The sequence below is a fragment of the Astyanax mexicanus genome, chromosome 21 (genome assembly GCF_023375975.1).
Source record: "Astyanax mexicanus isolate ESR-SI-001 chromosome 21, AstMex3_surface, whole genome shotgun sequence".
NCBI lineage: Eukaryota > Metazoa > Chordata > Actinopteri > Characiformes > Acestrorhamphidae > Astyanax > Astyanax mexicanus.
The window spans coordinates 29,319,888-29,347,216 of NC_064428.1; the positions used below are offsets into that span (position 1 = coordinate 29,319,888).

The window sequence follows — 27,329 nt, forward strand, 5'->3', positions numbered from 1 at the left end:
CCAAACGCTCTCCTCTGCCAATCAGATCTGTGCAGACCGCTGCCCTGTGTACGGTAATGTACACAATATCTGGACAGAGAGGCATTTTTTATTAATATACTTTTTTTTCATAATAGTTCAAACAACCTCACAGTTGAGATGTTTCATAAATGCCAGTGCCTTATCCTTATTTTACACAGTTGTTTACACTTTATGCTAAACAGTAAAATAATTGTCTGTTACAACAAGCTGCATATTTCATTAAAGGTTTAATGAACTATGATTTTAATTGTTTTTATTTTTAGTTAGCATATAGCTGAAATCTAATGTTGGTTGTATAATAGCAGCTGCATTCTATTGTGATAAACTGTGTTTTATATTCAATTAACGTATGATCCGATTAGTCGACTAATCATAAAAAATAATCGGTGATTAGTCGACTATAAAAATAATCATTTGTGGCAGCCCTAGTCTTATGATCAATACCTCAAACGTTTTGTCTATTTTTAGTCTATGTTCAAAATAGACTTGTGACTGCCAGATGATCTACATTTTTGGTAGTCTACCAATAAAACTGGTCCCCAGAAACTTTAGGAAGACCTGCTTTGCCTAAACTATATCAATACAATTGGTCTTGAGTGATTTTTCCAAACAATCTATATTTTTATGGTCCATCTTTCAAACTAGTCCTCATGGACTCCAAGACTGTATATGTTTTAATGGTCCATCATTAAAACTGGTCCTCAGGGACTTCCTTACATTGATGGCTCTTTATCATGTGTTGTAAGTGAATTTGAAACAATCCTAAACTGTTCAGGGTCCCAAAAGACAAGACATTTGATGCACTGCTTTGAAGCACTTTTAACATTCAGAAATTGTTTTGTATTTTAAAGAGAATACTAAATGCACTAAACCCTGCTAGATATCCTTCATTACTGTCAGCATTATTTGAAGAGGTGTGGCTTCAATTCTTTTAATGATCCCTAAAACTTGTCAGGTCACGTCTAACACATTTCTGCGTAGCTTGTCATCTTGATCATGCTGACTCGGATCATCTGGTGACAAGCATTCCCTGCCTTTTTTTAAGCAAAATTAGGACCAATACGTCCCATTTAAATTCAAACTAAATAAAGGCAACAAAAACCAGTAAAACTGATCTAATGATTCAGGACATTTTCAGTAAAGGTGTGGCATTATTGCCACTTACCTAGCCAGCTTAAGCAGGAATCCAGGTGCTCCACCTAACTTCAAGTATGTATTCACTTAAACACACTCATCACATACACCCCGTATACTTCAAATGCCATTCAAATTCATGTTTACAGTGGATCTGACTTGTATACTCAGACTAGAAGTCGCAGTCTTGTTAGCTTTCATTCACTGAACGCAGACAAGCTTTCCGTTCCCAAAATAAAACTTCGTCCATAATGAGAAAAACAGAAAAAGCTGCCGCTGCCTCAGATCTGCGCTATAAAACCAGCTGCAGATACTTCCCTCATTATCAAACCTCAGTGTTTCTCAGTACTGCGAATACAACTGTGCCACTCACATATGAAACACAAGACCATCATGGCAGTGCACATCCTGTATGATCGGTTGCCAGGGCAGTGTTTTGTTGTTTTTGTGGTCTGCTTGTACCCTGGGGTGACTAAAAGATGAGTCACTACTGAAACTGGAGAATGGTCTTTTTAACTGGGTGGGGCTCGATCATCGGCCTACTTTTCCTCAAAGAGATATTACAGTGTTTTCAGACATAATCTCTAGCTGTTGTATCAAATGCTGCGTCAGCCTGACAGACAAGAAAAATTACTTATTTTCTGGATATTCTGAAGTAATATGCTGAAAACTATGTGTAAAAGAGTCAGATTTTAATCAATCAATCAATCAACCTTTATTTTCAGGATGGATGATGCAACAAAATAGTGACCCAAAACATGGATGTAAATCAACAACCGAATGGCTTCAACAGAAGAAAAACACTTTCTGGAGAGTCCTGACCTCAACCCAATTGAGACCTCAAGAGAGCGATTCAAACCAGACTGTTGTTCAGGTCTGATCTGCAACTACAGGAAACGTTTTGTTGAAGTTATTGTTGCCAAAGGAGGGTCAACCAGTTATTAAATCCAAAGGTTCACATATTTTTTCACCCTGCACTGTTAATGTTAACATGCTGTGTTCAATAAAACCATGCATACATATAATGTTTTATGTGGTGTTAGTTTAAGCAGACTGTGTTTGTCTATTGTTGTGATTTAGATGAAGATCAGAACACATTTAATGACCAATTTATGCAGAAATCTATGTAATCCTAAAGGGTTCACATACTTTTTCTTACAACTGTACCAGCCACATAGTGCTAATTTCCACAGCTATGAACAAACACTGTCTCTGCTCCATGCTGTTCACAAGCACGATATGTGCAGTGTTCACTGCTCACAGCTGCGCGACTGCTACATGTACATCACAGCAGCAAATGTTCAGCATTCTGTGTTAAAGCAGCTTTAAACTGCACAGATATGTGCAATGGAAAGTGCCAGACATTTGGGCCTGTGTGAAACCAAACCAAACATAGGGAAAAACCCTCTAAAAAAACAAACGTATAAACTGATATGACCATAAAAAAAAAAATACTACAGGTGTGAAAAATATCTAAGATGTTATCAAAAAACATAAGTGCTGAAATGTCTATTACATAGCACTGTAGAAAACTAGCACAAGAAAACCTGTTAGACAGGATATTATTATTATTTAGATCAGCCATCTGTGTCAGCAGGAAAACACACAGATGTATTGTTCGGAAATACAGGATGCATGTAGTATTTGGTGTGCATGACTGGTACACACTTTACAATCGGCAGATCACAAAACAGTATAACTGATACAATCTCTTGAGGGGAAATATCTGCTCTATGAGTCCAACAGCTGCTCTACTTGATAAAATACAATGCTGGCACATTACCAAGGACCTCATCAAACAACAGCAGCTTTTTTATCCTGTTGAGTGGAAGTCAATTCATGCACTTTATAACAGGAGACTAAAGCTATGTTCAGAAAATGTTTAACATAGAATTAGCATAGGATTAGCACAGAACACAGATCACCATCAAAAGAAGGGATAAAGCAGACAGTCAGTATTGGATGCGGGTGATCTTCAGGCCCTCAGGGGGCCTGGATTAAAAACAGCATGTACTGATTCTGTACTGGAAATCATTATATGAAGTAATTGTCTGTGAACACAGTTCCAAACACTCCACACTCAAATTTTGATTAATCTGATCACAAACAGTTTTTTATTTACTCACAATTACACTTATATAGTGACATTTTTGCCTTTTTACACACCCAAGGATGCTTACAATTACATTTATTCTACCTGCAATCACGTTCACTCATTAACACACACCGGTGAGAAACCGCAGCCAATCGTGCACAGTGTACTTTCAAACGGAAACAACCGTCCACCTGAAGAACAGCATTGGGACTGACGGATTAACCCAGCCAGTCTATACTTGGCACACACTCGCACGTATATACTTACACCCACAGGGCAATATAGAGAAACAAATTTTTCTGGGCAATTTAGAGTATCCCGTTTACCTGATCTTATTGGTTTGGGATTTGGATGGTTTGGGTTGTATAACAATACACCATGATCGTGATAAAATCTCAATCTCAAACAGAGTGAGATCACTGGGCATTAGCACAGCATGCATGATTAGCATGAATTAGAAGCACATGAATGAGCCAAAGCTGTCATTTTCCATAAGCTGTCTGTGTAAACCCAGCAAATCAGGTTTTACAGAGTAACAGCATGGAGACACCGTGTGTCCATGTGGTAATCGGTGTAGAAGTTTTTTTTTTCTTTCATGCTGATTTAGGAGCTAGGTCTTCCACTGAAATTCCGTCAGTGTTAGCTTAAAGCAACAGACAGGAGGGCTAACTAAATCCACAGAGCCAAGAGAACACAAACAGAGGAAATCCAAACTATTATCAGAAAGAAATCCAGACTGAAAACACTGTTAGCACCACAGTTCACCTGCTCCAAACCAAGCCCAGTCCAGCTGTGTTTGACCTAGCTGTTAGCATCATGGCTAAAACACTTGGTTAGGAGATGTGGTCAGCATGGTCTCTACACATTACAGAATGTGTAGAGCTGGAGGAAAGCAAAACACTTGGCGGCTACAAATTATGAAGCAGTAGCAACCCCAGCTTCTGCAGTAGTGCTAATACTATAGAATTAAATTAAAAAATATGAATCACATAAAAAAAACATTAATTACTTTTTGTGTGACCCACTGTGTGATTTTTGTTGTAGATAAAAGGATACTTCAGTAATATGCATCTAGCATAATTAATGTCTATGGGTGTTGATGCAGTAAGCTTAGACCTGAGTTTACACTACAAGATTGCACCCAAAATTGGAAGCTTCTGTTGATTCTGAAGCTTAAAATCGAGGCTCAGCCCATCATACACTACACAACTTTCACTTTGACAGTTAGATAAGAATGCACTACAGTTTTCAGACTAGCGCCAACTAGCACAGACTCACCACAAATGAAAATGAGGCTAAATGTTGTGTAGTGTAACTCCAGCTTTAGGAGAGTAACAAATTGTGTAGTACAATATTTAGTACCAGAGTGTTTAAAGCATTAATCATAGAGAATTGCAGAACATATTTAAAGATCAGTGCAAAGTTAGTCAGGAAGCCATTTGATACTCTTCTTTTCTGATGGCAGGTACTCAGTTTTGCAAGCATATCTAAGCAGAGAAGCAGGGAAACTTGCTTAAGCGCCAGTCTGTGGGTTCATGGTAGCTGACTGAACATTACAGATGCACAGGTTTTAAAAAACCCTAATGTGGCAGACGACTGCACGCCTGTGGTTTACTGGGTAACGTGAAGCAGTCACGGCATTACAGGAAGTGGAAAGACTGGCAGTCACGAAAACGCAAATACAGAACAGAGTGTGCAGCAGAGATGCCACTTCACTTCTTCACTTCTGAGTCTGAGGATGTGATAAACCGACTGTAGATACTGTAGAGATTGTATAGTGAAACGCGCCCTGCATTCACTACCGAGTAAGTAGCAGTGTATCAGTGCCGGAGGCCCATTCTTTAGTAATAAGCTTGCTGTACATATCTGTGAATAAAGTGGGTGCTTTTAAAGGTGCCACAGAATGCACCTATTTATGGAGTATTTTTAATAACTTGTTCTTTGATTTATAAATAGCAAGAATGTGACTTTGGTCAGAGCATAAAAAAACCCAGACGTGGTTTTCCATTTTCCATTTACAACCCAGTTATTTGGCCTGAGAGTGAAATATGTCCTATTAAGCTTTTTTCCATTTAATGGTCAGTTCATGAACAATTTGATGTGCTCCACTCTGATTGGCTGGTTTACAGCAAGGCAATTGTATGGCTACACAAAAATGCAACAAATCTAAGTTTGTGCCATGTTTGAGCCAATTCAATTCCTTTTTTTTGCTACATACAAAGTAAAAATTCACACTGTTCTCATTTTACATTACTTGACTTCTGGCAAAATGTCCTGTATTTTTAAGTGAAAAGGTATTTAGGTATTTATTAATTTCACAATTTCACATATCGCAGAGAATGAAAATATGTCCCTTTTTCCAATATCATACAGCCCTTGTGCAATCTTCTCTGTTCAAATCTGGGCTCATCTGGAATGCTGCTAGAATACCGATAGATTTTAGCCTGGATACTTAAGCATGGATACTTGCCAGAGAGGTTATGAATGAGGAGACCAACACTGACTCAAATATGACTGGGAGTTCTCGTATCACTCAACCCAGCATCCGTTTTAGGATATAATCCTGCCCTTTAACAATAAGAGTCACTGGCTGATTGTGCAAAAAATGGAGGAGGGTCAGTGTGCCAGTAGGAAAGCCCCCTCGATGTGAAGATCTGTTTAACAATTTAAAATATGTTGTTGAAGCGAGAACTGAACTTAGGTTTTGGGTTTTTTGGTCTATTCATTCATCATTGTTAGTGATGCAAATCCTCTGAATGACTGGCTCACAAAATTGGCTACAAACAAAACAAAAGCACCATATGTTTAGGACACAGCTGCCGCATGTTACTACACAGCCATCTTGGACAAGGGCAAAAATGTTTGCATAAGTAAAGTGTAAGTGTTAATGAGTTAATTTACATAACAGTTTTGGGGTTTTGCAATCGGCTTCTTAAGCTTTTAACAGCAATCATAATATAGATCACTTCTATGTTTTTTTTTTAATTCTAGGCCACCTTTAATGCCAAGCTCACACTACACAACATTTTCCTCTCTCACAATGTTCACTATATCAGATTAAGCACTCATCATCATCCCATAAATGTGTGCCGTGTCTTGTTTCCCTGGCAACAACATGCGTTTGTCATCGGGGAGGGGGGTCGAATAAATGGTCAATCGTGGCTACAGAAGCAAAACTAGAAAAAAAGAAAGAACTGTAAAGAAAGACGACATCATTCTATTCGGTCTATTCTTCACAGCAAACTTAAGGCATCACATAAGTGTAAGTAGGCAGCCACCAGTTTCAGTGTATGTAAACAGATGGTCTCATAGAGGAAGTAATTTAAAAGTTTTAAAAGTAACCTGTCTTCAGTTTTGCTGGTCCACTGAACTGGAAAAGCACCATCCTTCCTCTTTTTTCTTTTTATATTTACTTTTGTGTGCTTCGTCTTACTATTGGTCAGCTCCAAGGAGCACATTACAAAAAATGTTAAACTAGGCGTAGAGGATTTGTCAACTCCGACAAACTGTGACAAAATCAAAGCGAATTCATTGAAGCTGATCAGAGCAGAAAAGGCCTATATACCCTCATTTTTATTTGAGTGTATTTTACTTTTCTTGGTATAATATGTTATCAATTACTGTTATGTGACTGTAAAAATGAAATGGGCTGTTTTGTTTACTGCACATTTAACACTAATTAATTGTTGCTATTTTATTGTTCTTACACCTCTCTGTGATCTTAGACCTGTAATGGCAATGGAAACCTTATAGAGCTAATTTTTTACCCTCTACAAAAACAATGTTTTCCCCCAACCCAAACTCTTTTTTTATAAACACACTGGACATTTTTGGACAGCATCACTATGTAAACACAGTCTGTTGTGACTGGATGTCGTTTATTTTTACCCGTCTCTAAAAGCAGCACAAGCTGATTCATAGCTTCTAACTTAAAAATAAATAATATATAATAATATAAAATGACTGCTGTAGACTGAAAAGGTGAATATATAAAATATATATTAAAATATATTAAAATACAGGTTTTAAATGATAATGTAGTAGTGTTGTAGTTAGCATACTGGGCTGCTGAGGACGATCTCTAAACTTCAACAACTTTAAGAATATCCTGTCTTAATAAGCTGGATAACTACAGGACTGACTACCAGAGGGTGGAACATGACTCAGTCTAAGTCTAAAATGGGTGTATTCACATACCAATCCCCGTAGTAATAAACATTCTGTAATATGCTGCAGCTTTTTCTACATGAGCTGTTATGTAGGGGGCGGGCAACCTGGCCGTATGTTACCAGTGTAGTGATAGATTCCATCCCTGTACATTCCTGTCCACATAAACTGTGGGCAGCTTTAAAACTATTATAACACCCAACAAGTGATTTTAATGTTAAATATACTTTACACATTTTGACCAATTACAAAGGCTCTGTAAACAAAACCAACAACAACCAGTTTGTGATGGACTGCATAATAACAAGCAGCAGATTATGATATACATTAACAGTCAGATTCCTGGAGCCAGATTAATTTTAAGATTTGGATTGAGACACAACAGTGGTGCATCTAGAGATGGACAATACATATAATATTAATATTCATCAATTTCATCAAAACGTTTTTGTATTAAATATTTAACTGTGTATCCCATATTGAAGTAAAATAAATAATACAGGGCAGATCAAAATGAAATATTTTGAGATATTTCATATAGCGTTTCATGTATAATTTAATAAGCCTCATGTGACACTGCATCTCCTGCAATGCTGAGTGCGATCACAGACACAGTAAGTGTACAGCCTAATGCTAGGGTTTACTGGCCTACACTTAGACATGGCAACTTTAGTATCAGAAGAGGAAGCTTCAGAGTGTCCTATTATATTGGCAATGCATTTTTTTCTATAAAGAAAGCTGTAACTAAGCATCTGTACAAGCAGCTAAATTCAAAAGAACATATATGGACTTAATTTTTCTCAAGTTTACTGTAATTATTTGCCTATTGCTCTAGATTGACTAAACCTGGCCAAACATTTCGGCCAAACTTTTCTGCCAACCATGACAGACCATCTTTCAACCAACCGGCTCACGTTACTGTCCCAGCTCACACTTGTGTGTGCACTCATGTGTCGTCTGCCACTGCTATTACATAATCATAATGCAGCTAAAACATTTCACATGGCTAAAAATAAGTCAGAACTCCACCCCTCCCCCAATAAATAGACACACACATACATATGTATACTGTATTAGGAAAAGTATGAATGTTCAGAAGTGGAAGTGTACGTAAGTAGGTCATGAGTGATATAGTTGATGTACTGCGATGATCCTTATTTTTCTTTTTTTAATCCTAGTAAAGAAATGAGTTTCAGCACCAAGTCTAAGAGGCCTGGGCTTAAAATACGTAGTCACATGGTGCCAACACTTTTCAAGCCAATTCGCCCCACTATGAATCAAGCCCGGATGACTCATTCAGTGAGCATGTGAGGTTTTAATAGGGCTGCCCGCTGAATCGTCTACACTGTTGCACGATACTACAAATAAACTGAGCAGAGCATAACATTATGACCAGCTCCTTGTTTCCACACCCAATAATCTTGGTATTAGCTTCACGAAGATATAAGAACAGTGGTTAGTAGTTCTATAATTACAGATTGTAGTTGTGTATCTGTTTCTCTACTTTGTTATTATCCTCCTCTCACCCTGTTCTTCAATAGTCAGGACCTCACAGGATAGACCATCACAGAGCAGGTTTATTTGGTCATTGAGGTGAGTCATTCTCAGCATTGCAGTGACTGCACTGGTGGTGGTTAGTGTGTTAGGCCCAATCCAATTTCTCTTTTGTGCCCCTACCTCTTGTTTTTGAGTGTAACCCTTTCCTTTGGAACAGAGTTACAAGGGGAAGGGGTGAAATCATCTTGATCTGCTGGTTAACTAGTTCACTTTACAACTTAAGTTTTCAGAAAGGTCGAAGATAGTGTAGAAGTATTTGTATTATTTCCCATTCCTTAATTTCTCTGTGATGGGGAGCTCAATTTAATAAATTATACGTCCAGTTTAACTAATGCTGTTTATAAACTAAGAACACATTTACTAAACTGTTTTAAATTTCTGATTTAAACCTTCTTACACAGCAGCTCTTAATTTTATTTGCTGACGTCTATTTATGCAATTAAAACTGTAGATTTCTTTAAATTTGAGACCTGCCTGAAAAATATTCTTGTATTTAGCTAACTTAATGTTATGCACACTAATACTACCAGCAAGCTTATAGGTTATGACTATTATAAGAGCCTGTAAAAAATAATAAGAGCTTGTGTAAAATATTTTAAGGTGTGGCACCCTGAAGCAAGCTCATCTAGCTTAGCTAGTTAGCTACATAGCTAACAAACTAACTAACTAGCTTAGCTAGCTAAAACACTAACAGCTAACTAACTAATTAGCTAATCAAACTAACTAGCTAGCTAACTAACAGACTAGCTAACTAAAAGAATATCTAACTAAAAGACTACCTAACTAACAGACTAGCTAACTACAAGGCTAACTTACTAAAGTGCTAGCTATTTATAAGACTACCTAACTTACAAACTTGCTAACAGTATAGCTAACTAAAATGCTAGCTAACTATAAGACTAGCTAACTATAATACTAGCTATCTAGAAAACTAACCTACCAGTTAAATAAATATCTAGTTAACGAAGTAGTTAACCTAACTAACTACCTAACTAGCAAGCTAATCAGCTAACCCAACTAGCTAGCTAACTAACAGACTAGCTTACTAGCTAACTATTAGCAAACCAACTAGCTTAGATAACTTACTAGCTAGATAACTAAGTTAAACCAGTTAAATAAGTATCTAGTTAACTACCTAACTAACTAGAAAACTATCCAGCTAACCTAAATAACTAGCAAACTAACTAGACTAAATTAATTAACTAGGTAATTTAGATAAAATAAATAAAAACTAGGATAAATAAAATAAATAAAAACAATAGCTAGGTTAGCTAGCTAGCAATCTAATTACCGAGATAGATGGGAGTTAAGTCACTTTAAACAACAGTTCAGTAACTTATTTTTTACTTAAAATTGCTTTATTTTATCATGTTATAGTATCTTCGCAAATATATCGACCTTTTTGCTATCGTAAGTCAGTTAGGCTAAGTAAAATTACACACTAACAAACAGTGGAAAAATGTCTCTTACCATCCTGCGCTCTCGACACCGACAGAGCCGCCAGCACTAAAATCCACAGGTATGAAGTCATGCTGGCGGATAAAAACAGGCTTTAAAACTACTTTCTGAGTTTCCTACTAATTTCTAACGCTAAAACAACACAACAGCGCGGTTTGGGGGTCCTCTCTGTATTATCTGAAGAGCCTGCAGAACCTGGTGAGAAGTTGTGGAGAAGTTTTCTGCAGTAAGTGAAGCTCAGAGAACAGGGAGCTGAGGGTGTGTCCCAGTCTGCAGCCAAAACACACGCCCTGCCCTGCTCGGGGCGTGTCTGTACAACTGTGTGTGTGTGTGTGTGTGTGTGTGTGTGTGTGTGTGTGTGTGTGTTTGGTTTGCTCGGTTCTGAAAAAAGAGCTCAGGCTCTTTTTGAACTCATGCTATTTAAAGCCCACCTAACCCACCGTTGGTACAACGTTGTCTAAATATTAAATTTGCACTGTATATGTATTTTCAATGATATTGAATACTTTCTTACAACATTATCCAAATGTTGCACTGTTTATTTTTTATTAGCAACATTGCATACTTTCTTACAATCAGCCTTTCCACGCAAGGAGAAGGGGAACAAACGAGCGAAACTCGATAAGGGATCATTTTTTTAGCAATTTATTTTTTATTGTGAAGGTAAATGGCTCCAGTTCTGTAGTTTAGGGTATAGCCAAGTTAGCATCTTAGCTCCGTGCTCCCTTAACCTTCTATCATTTAAGCCTTCATAAAACAATGTGTTTATCTTATTGTTAAATAAAGCATGCACTTTATTGTACTATTTTAAGTACCTGCATTATTGTGTCTTATGATTTTGTGTGTTCAGTGTCCAATGTTGTAGATCCTTGTGCTACCGGTGTTCTGTCGAGTTGTGCTACCCATCCATATATGCTTCTTACCGCCAGTGCGCCCGCACGAACCTATTTTTTTTATTATTATTTTCACGTTTTTATGATTTTTCAGTTTATCGTCATCTACAACTCACTGCCATTCTTTGTCTGATTGATACAAAAGTGTAAATAGCAATTAATATCAAAAAATAGCAATAATAAGCAATATAAAATAAAATATACAAATATAAAATATATCTAATCACGTCTCATTACCTTAACTTTACTTTTTGATACAGTGGGTTAGTTAGCTAGCTTATCCAAATATCCTGTTGGAAGTATATTTCTAAAAGTGTGGTTATTCTTACGTTTAAATCTACACTAGGGTAGCACGATTGGACAGGGTAGCACAACCGGTCATAACACCGGTCTGTAAAGAAAAGTTATTTTGGTTATTACAACCTGAGTTTCTGTTGAGTTTTATATACACCAACATACACCTTTTTAATAGCCCCTTGCCGTCATGGATGCCACACGTGGATGAATGGAAAGTCATGTTTTAGAAAAATACACATATAAAGTGCGGGGTTAAGCTAAATAAAGGGAACTTAAAGTGGATGCAGACCAAAGCTGTTGTTTCTAAATGTTTAAGGGTATATTTTACTAGCAGTGTTTTGCAATACTACATCCTTCTTATTAAAGAAAGCTAAGTATCTGTTTTAATAAAACACTTAAACTATGGCACTAAACTACACCCTATGCTTTTCTTCTGCTTCTGGAGTTCTTTCTGGTTTTTTTTTTCTTCACTTCAGCCATAAACATACTATTAATCTTATTCTACTTTAACCTACTAAGGTTAAGGATAGGGTTCCAAGTGTTTGTGACCCACAAACCCAAAAGCAAACGTTAGACATGATTAAACATAAACAGTGCAACACTTGAATAATGTTGTAAGAAAGTAGACGCCGTTTTTGATTAAATGGAATCAGTGCAACATTTTGACAATGTTGTGGCAACATTGCTAATAAATCTTTAAAAGTGCCAAATTTGACCAATGTTGTAGTCACATTAGGAGAACGTAGACAACCTTGGTACAACTTTGTGGTTAAACTATTAACAGTGCAACATTTTGGACAATGTTGTGGCCATATTTATTACTTGGTGTCTTGCTGTTACCTATAGAACTGCCTAAACATGATTAAACATAAACAGTGCAAAAATTAAACAATGTTGTAGAAAGTAGACAATGCTGTTGATGACAACATTGTGGCAGCATTATGAAAACATAGGCAACCTTTGCACAACTTTGTGGATAAAGTATTACCAGTGCAACATTTGGACAATGTTGTAGAAATATTTATCTCTTGGTGTCTTGATGTTATCTGTAGAACTGCCTAGACAAAAACAGTGCAAAACTTGAGTGTTGGAGGGAAGCAGACAATGCTGTTGATAACATGGAACCAGTGCAACATTTTGACAACGTTGTGGTAACATTGTTGATAAACCTTTAACATTCTTTAATTTGCCACAACTTTGTGGATAAATTATTAACAGAGCAACATGTTGTAGAAAAGTATGCAATGTTGCTGACAAACATAAACTGTGCAACATTTGGACAGCATTGTAGCAATATTTATAACTTGGTGTCAAGAACTGCCTGTTACATTGCCATTATTAGCCCACGGTTATGGAGTCGCCCCCCAGATGCCCCCTGTAGTCGTGCCCTCGTGCCCCCCTGCACTGTGTCATCCTGCCCTCTAGTGTTTGCAGTGCGTGGTTGCAGCGCGCGGGAGCTTTTGCGCTTTCAGTGCAGCAGCACCGCGGTGCGCCAAAGAAGACACTGACGGTCGGTCGGTCAGTCAGTCAGACAAGCTCTCTTTCTATCTCTCTCTCTCTTTCTCTCTCTCTCTTTCTCTCTCTCTCACACACACACACCGGCATGCACCGGCTTTTCTAATCAGTCAGTTCAGAGTGTCTGACCATTGGATGGACCACTGCTGGACCCTTTTGGACCACTGTTGGACCCCCCTGGACCCCTGTCTTGTGTTCTGCAGCTCACGCTGCCGCAGCAGAAGATCAAAGAGAAGCGAAGAAAGCGAAACTTTTGATGTTAGACGTCTTTTTGTCTGATCTCTTCCGTTCTTCCTCCTAATCCTCCACTTCTTGCACGCGGATGCCTCCTCGCCGGTTCACCCCGCGCGCCGCCGCCGTTCGGGTCACGATGGTCAGCGTGTGTCCGCGCGCCGCGATCGCCGTGTGACATGCAGTCGCTGATCTCCCCCGTGACCAAGGCGGTCCTGGTCGCGCTCTTCATCTTCGCCATCTTACTCATCCTCTACGTGATCCTGTGGTACATATGCAGGGACGTGGACTGCGACCATGGCATCTGAGCGCGTGCGTGCCCATGGCCGAGGGGTCACCCTGGTGAGTGTCAAGGCGGGATAGGGTGTTTGGGGTTGGGGTGTTGATGAGGGGGGCTTTCTATTGTCTAGCATTAAACCAATGTCCTATAGTCCTAATGATTTGCCTGTCGTTGTTCAGTCATGTTGCCAATATATGAGTCATGTGTCTATAAAGCTTAAGGAACCGACTCCATGCGGCTCTATACCACATGTTGCTGCTGATTTTTAAGCAGTCAATCGGCGAGCTGCCAGCTCAACTGGGAGCAGACTACAGGAGCAGAATAAAGCAGTGCACGTGGATGCAACAGCGCGCGCCGTCGTCGTCCTTCTGCACCCTTATTAAAGCAGCATGCATCAGTTCAAGTTCGCTCGCGCTTTTGCGCACCCATGCACACTGCTATATATTAGGGTGCAATTGTGTAAGGCTTGTCCGTCAGTTGTGTTACTACTCCAACTTTTAAACACTATGTGTCAGAGTATAATGAGAGTGGAATAAGTGTTCATAGTGTGTTTATGGTGACTTCAGTGGTGTTGGAGTAGAGCACTGTTGCATGATGTTTCCCAGCTGGCACACAACCGACCCTCAATGTTGAAATGTGGTTGAAATATGATTAAAGTAATGTCTGAAATTTTAACGACGAATCAACATAATGTCCTCAACCTTCTGCCTTTTGAAATAGCATTTTGAATTATTTCCTCACCATACAATTTCTAAAAGCGGTTGGATGGAGGAATGAAAACGTTTGTTAATTTAACACCAATTCTTCACCATATTTCAACATTGAGATGCCAGCTAGGTTGGTTAATCAATGCATTTGGTGTTGAATCAGTGATAATGCTAAAGAAGCCCAGCTGGCATTTTAACATTGAATCAACGTTGATGTTAAGGTTGAATCACCGTTGGATTTGGTGTGGATTTTCAAAAAGTGAATCATCCTTTAATAAACCATTGCTCACTAAAACTAGTAAAGTGTGAACAATAAACTTACATCATGGCAGTAAAGCTGAGTATAAAGAATGCTACCCACCACTACCAATCTTTTTGATTAAACATTTGATCTTAAAAACACAACAGTAAAACAAAGAGAACATGAACATTTCCTCAGGTATGGTGAAGAATTGGTTCTAAATTAAACAGCAGTTACTGCAAATGAAAAAAAAAACATTTTGTAAAATGCTCATTCAAAAGGCAGAAGGTTGAGGACATTATGTTGATTCAACATTTGCACAACCATTAAGCATTAAATGTTGTTTCATTGTTGTTGAACGTTGTCGCTGCAGAAAGCTTCTACAAGCATTGGTGAAAGAATGGGTCCCTCTCAGGAGGGGTGCAACAAGTCCAGCTGTGAAATTTCCTCACTACTAAATATTCCACAGCCAACTGTCAATGCTATTATAACACAGTGGATTCTGAGGAGCATAGTCCATGGAGGTCACCAACTTTCTGGAAAGTCAATTCCTACAGATCTTCAATTTTCATGTGGCCTTCAAATTAGCTCAATAATAATAATAATAATAATATTTTATTTATATAGCGCCTTTCCTGAAAACTCAAAGCGCTTAACAACACAGCCATAGACAAAAAGCATAGTGAATAAAAACAAGCATGCAAGCACTTACACGTAACAGTGCAAGTATTTATACATAAAAAAGAGACCATTAAAAAAAAACAGACAATAAAAAAAATAAAATAAAGTATGCAGGTAAAAATATATTAACAGCAAGCTTTCCTAAAAAGATTAGTTTTAAGTAAAGAGGAGGAGAAAGCTCGATCGCCCAGAGTTCGCAGGCTGGATTTTGGTACAGTGAGTAAACCAGAGCTCGCTGAGCGCAGTAAAGAACAGTCAAGAACAGTAAAGCATAGGGAGCTTCATGGAATGGGTTTTTATGGCTGAGCAGCTCCATCCAAGCCTTACATCAAGTGCAATACAAGCTACTGCAGGATGCTGATAGTATTCATTTAACAGTCAATGAATGATAGTGTTTCTTGAAGACTGTTAGTGTTCATTCAGTACTGCTCAGTGTGCATTCAGCACTGTAAGAGTTTATGTAGTATACTGCTATGATTCATTCAGCACGATTAGGGTTCATTCAGTGCTTTTATGTAAGTGTTTATTTTACACTGGCAAGTGCCCATTCTGTGTTTATTAAGTGCTGTTTATGTTCAATACTATTGGATTTCATTCAGTTTTTGTTAGTGTTAGTGATGTAGTGTTAGTGTTCAGTGATAGCATTCATTGAACAGTGCGGTTTTTAGTCAACTCTTATCAATTTAGCCATCAATATTTTTATTTTTAACTCTGAGGGCCTTCATTCAACACGGCAGGTGTTTATTCAAACCTAAAAGCATTCAATTAACACTTCAAAATATATGCAGTTTATTCAGTCGAAATTCTGTTGGTTCAAACCTAAAGACATTTATTAAACAGTGCAGGTTTTTGTTCAACACTGACTGCATTTATTCTACCCTGCAGATTTTCTCAGAAGACAGTCACTGCACACTGCAGGTGTTTATTCAAATCCTGATTGATCCTGAAGACAATCACTGCGCACTGCAGGTGTTTATTCAAATCTTGAAGACAATCACTCCACATTGCAGGTGTTTATTTAAACCTGAAGACAATCACTCCACACTGCAGGTGTCTATTCAAATCCTGAAGACAATCACTGCACACTGCAGGTGTTTATTCAAAACTGAAGACAGTCACTCCACACTGCAGGTGTTTATTTAAATCTGAACACAGTCACTGCACACTGCAGGTGTTTATTCAAATCCTGAAGACAATCACTCCACACTGCAGGTGTTTATTCAAATCCTGAAGACAATCACTCCACACTGCAGGTGTTTATTTAAATCTGAACACAGTCACTGCACACTGCAGGTGTTTATTCAAATCCTGAAGACAATCACTCCACACTGCAGGTGTTTATTCAAACCTGAAGACAATCACTCCACACTGCAGGTGTTTATTCAAACCTGAAGACAATCACTCCACACTGCAGGTGTTTATTTAAACCTGAAGACAATCACTCCACACTGCAGGTGTTTATTTAAACCTGAAGAAAATCACTCCACACTGCAGGTGTTTATTTAAATCTGAACACAGTCACTGCACACTGCAGGTGTTTATTCAAACCTGAAGACAGTCACTCACTTCACACTCTAGGAGTTTATATAAACCAAATGCTGTTTATTCCAACATCATTCTGCTTGTTCAAACCCAAGAAAATGTATTAAACAGTGGAGGTTTATGTTAAATACTGATTGTGTTAATTTCATACAGTAGCTTTTTTTATTTAACCCAGACACCCTTCATTCAGTTTTTTCAAAACTAAAGACATTTCTTAAAAAGTGAAGGTTTGTTTTCAACATTGACTGCATTCTGTTTATTATACACTGCAGATGTATGTTCAACACTGATTAGGTTTGCTTCACACTGACTGTTTATTTACTCAATCCTCATTCTTCATTCATCAAAATTCCTTCTTCAAACCTCATAGTGTTCATTGAACACTCCAGTTGCTTGTTCAATAATAACAGTGTTTTTATTCAACACTTATTCAAAGCTTTGTTTAATTCTGACAACATTGATTTTACCCTCAACCTCTTTCCTCAATTTTTGTGGTGTTTGTTTAAACCTGACCTGACCATATTTTCAACACTGCAGATATTTTTTACTCAACCATGACTCGATTGTTCCAACACTTATGCTGTTTATTCAACCTTAATAGTGTTTGTTCAATCCTGACAGCATCAGTTCAACACTGCAGATGTTTGTTCAACACTGACTGTGTTTATTTAACACTAGATGTTTTTTTTTCTATACCAGTTGTTTATTTTAAATTGATTGTGTTTCTTAAACACTGCAATTGCTTGTTTAGCTCTGACAATGGTTTTATTTAACACTGAATGTGTTGAATTTTTGTTTAACACTGATTGCTGTTTATTCAGTGCTTATATTTTGTTTTGTTTGGTATTCATGTGTTCTTTCAGCTCAGTGAAGGTAAATCAGCACTGGGTGATTTTGCAGCAGCAGTCTCTGTGTTTTGCTGGAACTTTGTTGGACCTGTAGCTCTGCACTGTGTCCTCTTTGTACTGTGTTTTGCGGTATTTCTCCCGCATATCTGCGTGAATCCCCTCTCTGCGGACTGCACTGAGTGCTCTGTGGTCAGGCAGTGGGATCAGGGTGGTGTGTTCTGGTTGGTGTCCTGGTTTCTGTGTGTATTTGCTGTGTTTATGATGATTTCTGCTCCTCGCTGCTTTACCGATCTCGCCGGCAGCGCGCGGTGACTCACCGGTTAAACGCTGCTGCTCGAGACGTGCCGCGCATTCCAAAAAACGCGCGCTAAGGCAGAACGCACCGCGGTGAAGCCCACCGTGCGGTGCGCTGTGAAGGACGAATAGAGGACAGGGGGGGAAGGAAGACCCCCCACCTCCCCCAGTACACACCATAAACACACAGGCACACACGCGTTTGCGCGTGCATTTCTGGTTTTGTTTTTTTTAAATGAAAATGAAATTTAAATGGAGCATGGGTTCGTGTTGATTGTTCCATCCCTGCTGAAAAACAAAAACTGCACGGTTAAACTGGTTAAACTGGGTGACCACTGTAGTTCCTGACCCGCATAGGTATATGGTTCTATTTGGTTTTAATGGTTTACAAGCATGACCAAGATTGACCATGATGGTTGACCAGAATTAACAATAAGACCATGCAAAACCAGCTACCAGGAAAAAAGCTGGATTTTTTTGTAGGGTTGTTTAAAAGAGAGAGAGAGAGAGAGAGAGAGAGAAAGATAGGGAAAGGGAGAGATAGACAAATGGAGTGATAGAGAACAGAAGAGATAGAGAGAGAGGGAGAGACAGACATGTAAAGAAAGAGAGTGGAAGAAAGGGAGACATAGACCTATGGAGAGAAATAGATCAGAAAAGAAAGAAAGGGAAAGAGAAAGAAACAAACAGGAAAAGAGAAAATGAGGAGAAAAAAGAGATGTAGAGAAAGAGAGAAAGGCAGAGATAGAGACAGATAGAAAGGAAAAAGGTGGAGGGAGAGAGAGAAATATGAAGAAAAAGTGAGAGATACAGAAAGAGAGACATGGAGAGAAAGCAAGAGAGAAAGATGCAATAAGAGTGAGATATAGAGAGAGGAACGTTGAGAAAGAGTTAAAGAGAGATAGCGTGAGATATGGAGAGAAAGAGAGTGAGATACAGAGAGACACATATTGAGAGAAAGAGACATGGAGAGGAACAGAGAGGATGCGAAGAGATACAACGAGAAAGACATACGGAGAGAAAGAAAGGGAGAGATAAAGAGAGAGAAAAAACAGAAAGGATAGAGTGAGATATGGGGGGAAGTGAGAGACATACAGAGAGAGAATGAGATACAGAGAGAGACATTTTGAATCCTACAGATAGATAGAGAGACAGAGAGAGTGAGATACAGTGAGACACACATGGAGAGAAAAAGGGAGGCAGAGGGAGGTAGAAAGGGAGACATTTGGAGACGAAGACAGAGGATGAGAGCATGAAAAATACAAAGACAGACAGGAAGAGAAAGAAAGATATACAGAAAGAGAAAGTGTGTGTGTGAGAGAGAGACATACACAGAGTGAGAAATATGGAGAGAAAGAGAGAGACATAATGAATAAGAGGGAGAGGGAGAAAGAGAGAGAGGAAGAAAGAGAGAGAGTAGCAGAGAGAGAGACAGGGAGAGAGCGTGGTAGAGTGGACTGGCCTCAAGTGGCCCCCAGTAGTGGATTAATTCAGTCCCCGCTGCTCTCAATGCATCCTGACAGGGAGCCTGTAGATGTAAACCAAGTTTGATAACACAACAGCTGTTTTGCCATCCAGCAACATGCAATTGTAGGAGTGTGTGTAAGTGTGCGGGTGTGTTTGTTTTAGTAGCCTTTCAGGGTGAACATATCTGAGTAACGACAACACCATTTATTAAAAATGTAGATTCTAATTTTAGTCAATTTTCACCCGATTCCTGTTCATATGAGCTACTCCTATTAGTAGGAGGGTGACAATTAAGGCATAGTGCCTTCAAGATCATCTCGGAAGTTTGTTCTTAGGAGCTTGTAACTAAATTCTTCTTATTTTATTGCCCACAATACTGTATCACGGGGAGTAAGGAGGGGGGTCCATTCATATTAGAGAGCACAGCTAGACTGTTTAAAATGAATTTTAAAAAATGAAATGAGACCTTTAAAGAGTTTAGAGTGTCAAAGTTTCAATAAAAAAATTGATCCAATCAAATTGATACAATATATCGAAATATTGATACATTGTCCCACCCCTATTTTTTAAATTGGTCAGCCATCAAGAGCCATCGGTTGCATGATTTTGCCCCAATGTCGGCTATTCTCAAATGTCTGTTGGAAACCCTCCACTGCTGCTCCTTTTGTTTTCTTGCTTGCTGCTTCATATTCTTTATATAGATGACTGGAGTGATGAGTTTTCGAATGTCTAATTAGATTAGTGCTATTGAAAGCCTTTCCCCCTTAGCTGCACATTCATTTGTCGTGAACAGCAATTGTGTTGTTCTCTGCTGAAACCACATTTTCACTCGACACCGGCAAAGCAAGACTTCAGATGCTTCGAAAGATGTGTGAAAAAAAAATTAAAACCAGTGAGCTATCAGTTAAGATTATAAATTTCAGTGTTTTTCAGCCGAAAAATACTGTATGCATATTTGATGTTGAACCAGAGTTTAAAGCAAAAACTTGTATCTTCAAAATTCAATTCAACAGCACAAGAGAAGGAAAAATAAAGTATATGTACCCAGCTAGAAATAGTATGTACCAATACCATTCTGAGATCATCCCCACCGGTGTGAAGGATGTTGCCTTGTAACATTCCTAGAATGTTCCTGGATCGTCATGATGTTGAGCTCCCTAGAAGTTAAGGGGACGTTGTTTAGCAGATTTTCAGGGAACAAATTGAATTCAATTTGTTATGAGAATCACTGGTGAGATGCAACCAAGGAAATCCACAAATGTAAATATTTTCCTTAAAAGTGACAATTAGCACTATATTACCATATTTTAATGTGTAGTTTCAATGTTTTATGGCTGAATTCTTCATAACAACCATAAAAAAGATTGCTTATAGTTTGTCTTAGTAGCAAGCTAGCTAGCTTACTTTCCCGTTCCACCTTTAGTGGTGCAACAAATGGCAGGGGCTGCAGCTTTGTTGGTGGAACGGGAAAATAAAATAAAAGCTACCCATCACAGAGGAATCAAGAGGAATGGACAATAATAATTAATTTCTGCACCACCTGTCCCCTTCCTGACGACATACAAATAAAGCCCTAAAGTTATCTAGTTAACCAGCAGAAGCAGCTAGGTTACTGAAATTTAGCGCTCCTGATGACGTATCGGGTGGTTGAAGGGTTGTCCCAATTCTTAGGGTGAATGAATTCACCCCATCCCCTTCGGTTACACTTCGAAAAGAAGGGGTAGGTGTAAGTGGTAAAACCATCAGGTGAAATGGATTTGGGCCAAAGTAAAGCCAGAGGCAGAAACTCCATAGTTTGTGTTGTTTATTCTTTCGGTTACAAGATGTTGCCCACAGGATGCTGCTGGTGGACTATTCTCAGTCTCAATGTCACTGAGGTGCACTGCTGTATCTGATTTAATCAAGGTACCAGAGCAACACACACTAAAACACATTAACCACTGCAGTGCTTAGAATGAATGACCCGCCACCCAAATAATATTGTTCCTGCTCTAAGGTGGTCTATCCTCTGGGGTCCTGACCTTTGAAGAACAGGGTGGAAAGAGGGCAATAATAAAGTATATAGAGAAACAGATACAGGACTACAACCTAAAAGAACTATGAAGTGTTCTATATGCTCAGTGTAGCTGAAAAAAATTATAATCGGCGTAGAAGCAAGGAGATGGTCATAATTTTGCAATATGGCCCTTACATCCTAACATTGTAGGAGACCAACCTTGGTTGGTGTGTGTGTGTGTGTGTGGGTTTGTCTGGCATGCAGGTATGCCGTTTTGAGAAGCAAGCTCAAGAGCCATGACTAAGGTCAGTCTCAAAAAGACATGCACCCATAGCCAAGGCATGCTGGCCCAGAAAAAGCTAAATCAAGGCTGCCTAAAATGTGGAACACCAGTATGGTGCCAATGTCTGTCAGATTCTGCATCTTTCACATTTACTGACAGCGGATCAGACAGTCCAGGCTGTTCTCCTGTTCTATAGCCAGTAATATCTATGGCACAGATGCAGAACAAGGTGAATCATGGAGCGTGGGTAACATCGCATAGCTAGGACATTTTGTACATTCCAAGAAAAGTAAATGTATAATAATCTTACATTGCGTAACCATTTTATTTGAAGGAAATACCTGATTAAATATTATGACCTGTTTAAAGGGGGGATTTTATACAGAAGTCACTTTTTGCATGTTTTTTTATTTCCACTATAAACCCTCCATCCTTCCGTTTTTGAAAGTCAGATGAAAGAGTTAGAAAATGTCAAGAATCATATCATGCTTCTATGAGCCGTTTGGATAGTTTGTCTCTTATTGTGACATCATAATAAGGAAACCTGCAAAGAACCACCCTGACACCAGCCCTCACCCGTCAACCAATGCTATAGCCCCATCCACTATCTAGATCAGTTGAAGAAACACCATTACAGTCTGCTGGTTAAGTACCTCAGCAGGAGGTCTCTAAGCTAAGAGACTTCTTCTGAAGGTGGGATCTGTACCTACCGTCCGTGGCAAGTCAGCAGAGTTTTGCACTTATATTGTCGTTAATAATGAGGTGTTAATAATGCTTGTTTGTGTTTTGCCATTTAGCACAAGCTAACACTAAAGAGTGGAAAACACTAAGTATATACATAACACTGCCAGCAACAGCTTACGATATTTTCATAAATGTGAAATGACAGAGCCCTTAAACGGCTCATTCTGAAAGGGACTGAAACTGACAAGGATAGAGCTGGTGAGATCTCTTTTTTTTGAGAGTAATTTTATGCAAAATCATTCATGAACATGTTTTGATAGAGCCCATAGATCTATTGTAAATAGGCCTAATATGTCCCCTTTAAGTTCAGGAAAAAAGAAGAGGCCACTTAATGATGATGTTTTTCCTTGATTTTACCAAATTGAAATCCTCTGAAATATAATCAAGAGGAAGATGGATGATCACAAGCCATCAAACCAAGCTGAACTGCTTGAATTTCTGCACCAGGAGTAAAGGCATAAAGTTATCCAAAAGCAGCATGTAAGACTGGTGGAGGAGAACATGATGCCAAGATGCATGGAAACTGTAATTCAAAACCAGGGTTATTTCACCAAATCTTGATTTCTGAACTCTTAAAACTTAAGGAACTCTATCACTAAGCTGTACAACAAAACATGTGACAATAAAACATTAATCTTGGTGCTGAATATCAGTGGTTCATCTTCAGTGGTAAGTCATGCCTTTGTCTTGGTGGAGATGACCAACAAATTGAATCCCAACGTTGCGTTAAAGAGGTCCTGCAACCAGTGGCCCTAACTTTTCTAAACCTACACTCTGATACACTATTCCAACAGGACCATGCTCGCCCACACACTGCTCACGTCTCAAGAGCTTGCCTTTGAAGATACAGATGCTATGTCGTAACACTCCACCCCTACAGAAAAATCTGCAAGAACTGATTTTGCTGTGGATTATCGCAGGACACCATTAGGAACCTCTACAATTCATGTTGTGTTGCAATGTCTGGCATATAGAGTTAAACACTACTTCTATATGTATAGCACAATAATAAGTATTTGCCGCATTTTTATCGTTTAACACTTGTTCATGGGTGCATTTTTTGAGAACAAGTATGTGATCTGCCATCACAGTGATGATCTGCCATGAACAAAATGAATTGAAGTGTTTTTCCTGTTAAATTGGCTGTGTTGAATTACAGTCAGCTGTGAAACAAGAGTTGGAACAAGTGAATGAGGCAAAAACAAAAGAGAGCAAAGCAATCAAACACTACACTCAAAAGGGCACACAAGCAGAATAACCTCAGTTTTACCCCCTGTGTGAACATTATTTTATCCCCACCATATGCTGTTTGAACATATTTGAATGAATATTGAGCTGAATAAACAAGCTCTATCACTGCTCTGAAAATACACTTACATGAATTAAAGCATGAGATTTTTATGATTTTTCCTTGAAAACGGACAATTCTCCTTCTCTGCAGACCGGAGAGCAGTTTCAGATGAATAAAAAGCCTCTTTTCATAACACTAGTTGAACATAAGGGAATCTCACACACCTGCTCGTGCTCCACATGTAGAATAGCAATTGAATTTCAGCCCCATATCCTATGCCTGACTCTCAGTCTCCTCAGGGGCCATTCACAGAGTCGTGAGGAAAGATTGCTTTGCTATTTACACAGTAAAAGCTGAATTCAGTTTTATTTAACAACAGGCATTACCCTAAAGCAGCAGTATAATACTCCAGTTTTAGAGCTCTAATGAGCATTACTGAGGGACGGCTTACAAAACTCTGGAAAAACATGAAATAGAAACCAAAAAAAAGGAAAAGGAAAACTCAGTAAGAAACACTAAGAGGAACAAAGACTTAAATTGAAAGTCTGTGAAATAAACACAGAGGAAAACAAAACTCAAAATTGTTTTTAAGAAGAAACAAATCCCTAAAATAAAGTCCCTAAAAGAAAAACACTGTTAGGAATTACAACTCAAAGAGAAAACTGTATTATGAAACACTGACTGGAATTGGGAAGAAAAACACTGTAGAAAGTGCAGAGAAAAACTGAGAATTACAAGCAAATCTGAACACAGAGAAGAAACACTAGGAAGAACCAAGTCTCAAAAGTCTGCAAGAACACTAAGAAAAAACACTGAGAGAAACCAAGACTGTAAAGAAAAAGTCTGTATAATTATCCAGAAAAAAAACTACCAGAAGCCAAAACACATAAGAATTATACTGTAAATACTTAGAGAAAAACAGTGAGAGGAACCAAGACTCAAATGGAAATTCAGTAACTAGCATTAAGCTAAACCAAGATATAAAAGGAAAACTATGGAAGAAAACAAAAAGAAACACTGAGAGGAACCAAGACTCAAATCAAAATCTGAGTGGGGAAACACTGAGAGGAACCCAGACTCAAGAGGAAAACTACAAGAAACACTGATAGTGCTTTTCCACCAAAAGAACTTCCGTTCGGGTTTATAAGAACCGTGGTGCTTTCAGCGAACCAGCCCACGTTTTCACCAGTGGAACCATCAAAGCGTCCCAATTCACTAGATGGGGCAGCTGTCTGCACAGATCTGATTGGCAGAGGAGAGCCTTCGGTGATTTTACAACACACGTGATTGGTCTGTGAGTTTACTGCGCCGCAAAGCACGTAAACCATAAAGCCAAGAAAAGTTCTGCTGCTTAAAATAAACAGTGTCAAAATTGAATCCTTCTCAATAGTTCATCGGTTTGGGTCCGCCTACTAAGAGAAACCGAGACTCAAGAGGAAAACTACAAGAAACACTGAATGAAACCAGGACTTGAGAAGAGAACTCAGAAAAGTCAGTAGTATAAAGAATAACTGGTGTCAAGAGTCCAGACCACCCAAAACACTGTACGAACGTGGAGAGAAAAAACACTAAGTGGAACCAAGATTGAAAAATAATAAAAATAAGTAACTCTGGGAAAAATATATCTAAGGAAGAGTTTGTAAATACACTTAGAAGTAACACTAAAGGAACCAAGACAGAAAAGGAAAAAGTTTACTAGAGAAGGAAGAAGAAGCACTGAAAAGAACCAAGACTTACCAAGAAGGAAAACTGTATGAGTATAATGGAAAAACACCATCAAGAGCCAAAAATCACAAAACAATACAGTAAGAATGTGAAAAAAACACTGATTGGAACCAAAACTCGAAAAGAAAACCCTCTCTGAAAGCAGGAGGAACAAGCACTTAGAAGAACAACTGTTCCCAAAAGTTAAAAAAATGACCAAGACAGCATTAATCGAAGCACTGTTCCCCTCGTTCCCACTGGTTGTGCGTACATACTGTGCCTATTGGGCCATATTAGCGATAATTACTTAATCAGCATTTTATTGATTAGGTTAAGAAGGCAGATCATTGAAGGTGGAGCTGTTTGCGCTCTGGGAGGCGAGGCGTAGAGACTTTAGATAATGTCCGGCTAACGCTAATGAGGAAAAGGTGCTGACGCTGGTTACTGCGTGTCCTGCTTTGACTTTAGTCTTTGCGTTAAACCTTCAGTGGGTTCATCTCTCCATTGTTACGTTATTGAGTTATTGAGAGGAACACTCAAGGCCAGTGTTTGTGGAGTGCCTTTAGTTGCCAAAGCTCAGTGTCATCTCTGTGAATGTTCCCATGCAGTCTCAAACAGAACATTTGTCCTCAGTCAAGTGATGCAGAAATGCAGCTTATTTCTGTTTTATTTTGAAAATTAACAGTTTATTATAGTCATCATTGAAAAAAATAGACACATCTGGAAGGAATCAACTGACAGAAATGAAACTTGGTGGGTAGTCATGCCAGACTACCATTATGATCTGGCAGCAGATCATCTTCAATAATGAGCCCTACTACGATGCTCTATTTAAGCAGGACAATGCTTGTCCACTTGCTGATGCCATCTCAAGAGCTTGCATTGAATACATGAGAATATTCAAGCTGCATGAGATGGATTATTGCAGGGCACCATTAGGAACCTCTACAACCCTCAAATGCATTACAGATGCATTACACACTACCTCTGAATCTACAGCTTAATCAATTCAGTATGACCAAGTGTTTGCCATATCAGTCTAAGGGCCCTATTTTAGCAATCTATAGGTGAGACGTTAATTACGTATTGCGCAGATTGATTTAGTGCGTCGGTGTGTTTTTGGTATCCTGAGGGCCCAAAAAAACAAGCCTTGTGCAGCTCGAAACACATAAAAGGCATGTACTAGTTCTCCTAATTAATCATGGGTGTGTTTTGGGCGTAACATAAAAAAATAAAACGATCAGCGTTTCACTTGCTTTTGCCTTTAAGAGCCAGGTGCTCTTTGACTTTGGCACCTTCACTCTGTGAAGGAACACCAGAAGCTCATTTAAGGGAACAGCAATGTTATTTTATTCATTTTATTCTTTATTCTGTTCATTGTTGATGTAAAAGCTGGATTTGTGTGCTGCAGTGTGTCTATTTGAGTGTGTAACAAGCAGGGATGAACGTACCTGTGTAGCTAAGAAGACAGGCATGGAAGGGTGACTACTGACTCTTGACTGTTGTCAGGGTTTCAATCAGACAGTGGCGCATCTGTGTTTTCCGCCGCAAAAATAGCAACACACCAGAAATGTTGATTTTTCCTAAACCTCTGATGCTATTTTAAAGGTGCAGGTGCAAGGCATGTAAATAGACTGTTGACAGGGTGTAAGATAGCAAAGAGCATCGCAACGCACCTTGAACAGGGTGTATGATAGGGCCCTATGTGTTTGATCACATATTGTTCTTGGTAACTTTTTTCTTTTTTCTTTCTGCATTAATAGTTCTAACACATATTTCAGTGTCTGTGGTAAATAAATGAAGAACAAAATGGGATCAATCTTGATTTTGTGAAATCTGTCTGTCCTAATGCTTTAGGCCCATCATTTGAACGTTTCCCAATA

The 27,329-nt window shown here is 38.7% G+C and overlaps 2 protein-coding genes across 5 annotated transcripts in view; one reads left to right on the forward strand and one right to left on the reverse strand.

The window, feature by feature from the left end:
* Positions 1-10,707, reverse strand: part of cd99 (CD99 molecule) — a 39,947-nt gene extending 29,240 nt beyond the window's left edge. For 2 of the 4 annotated variants that reach the window (XM_049469630.1, XM_022674663.2), the window contains exon 1: positions 10,445-10,705. In XM_049469630.1, the coding sequence (XP_049325587.1) occupies positions 10,445-10,505 (61 nt within the window). In that variant the 5' untranslated portion in view covers positions 10,506-10,705. Of the gene's footprint in view, positions 1-10,444 lie in introns of all 4 variants that reach the window. The other 2 variants (XM_022674664.2, XM_022674665.2) reach the window with 2 other exon arrangements.
* A 2,441-nt stretch (positions 10,708-13,148) lies between these two features.
* The window catches only part of dhrsx (dehydrogenase/reductase (SDR family) X-linked), a 69,092-nt gene continuing 54,911 nt past the window's right edge, over positions 13,149-27,329 (forward strand). Inside the window, exon 1 of the mRNA XM_007246702.4 lies at positions 13,149-13,710. The gene's annotated coding sequence lies outside the window, so the exon portion shown is untranslated. The remainder of the gene's footprint in view (positions 13,711-27,329) is intronic.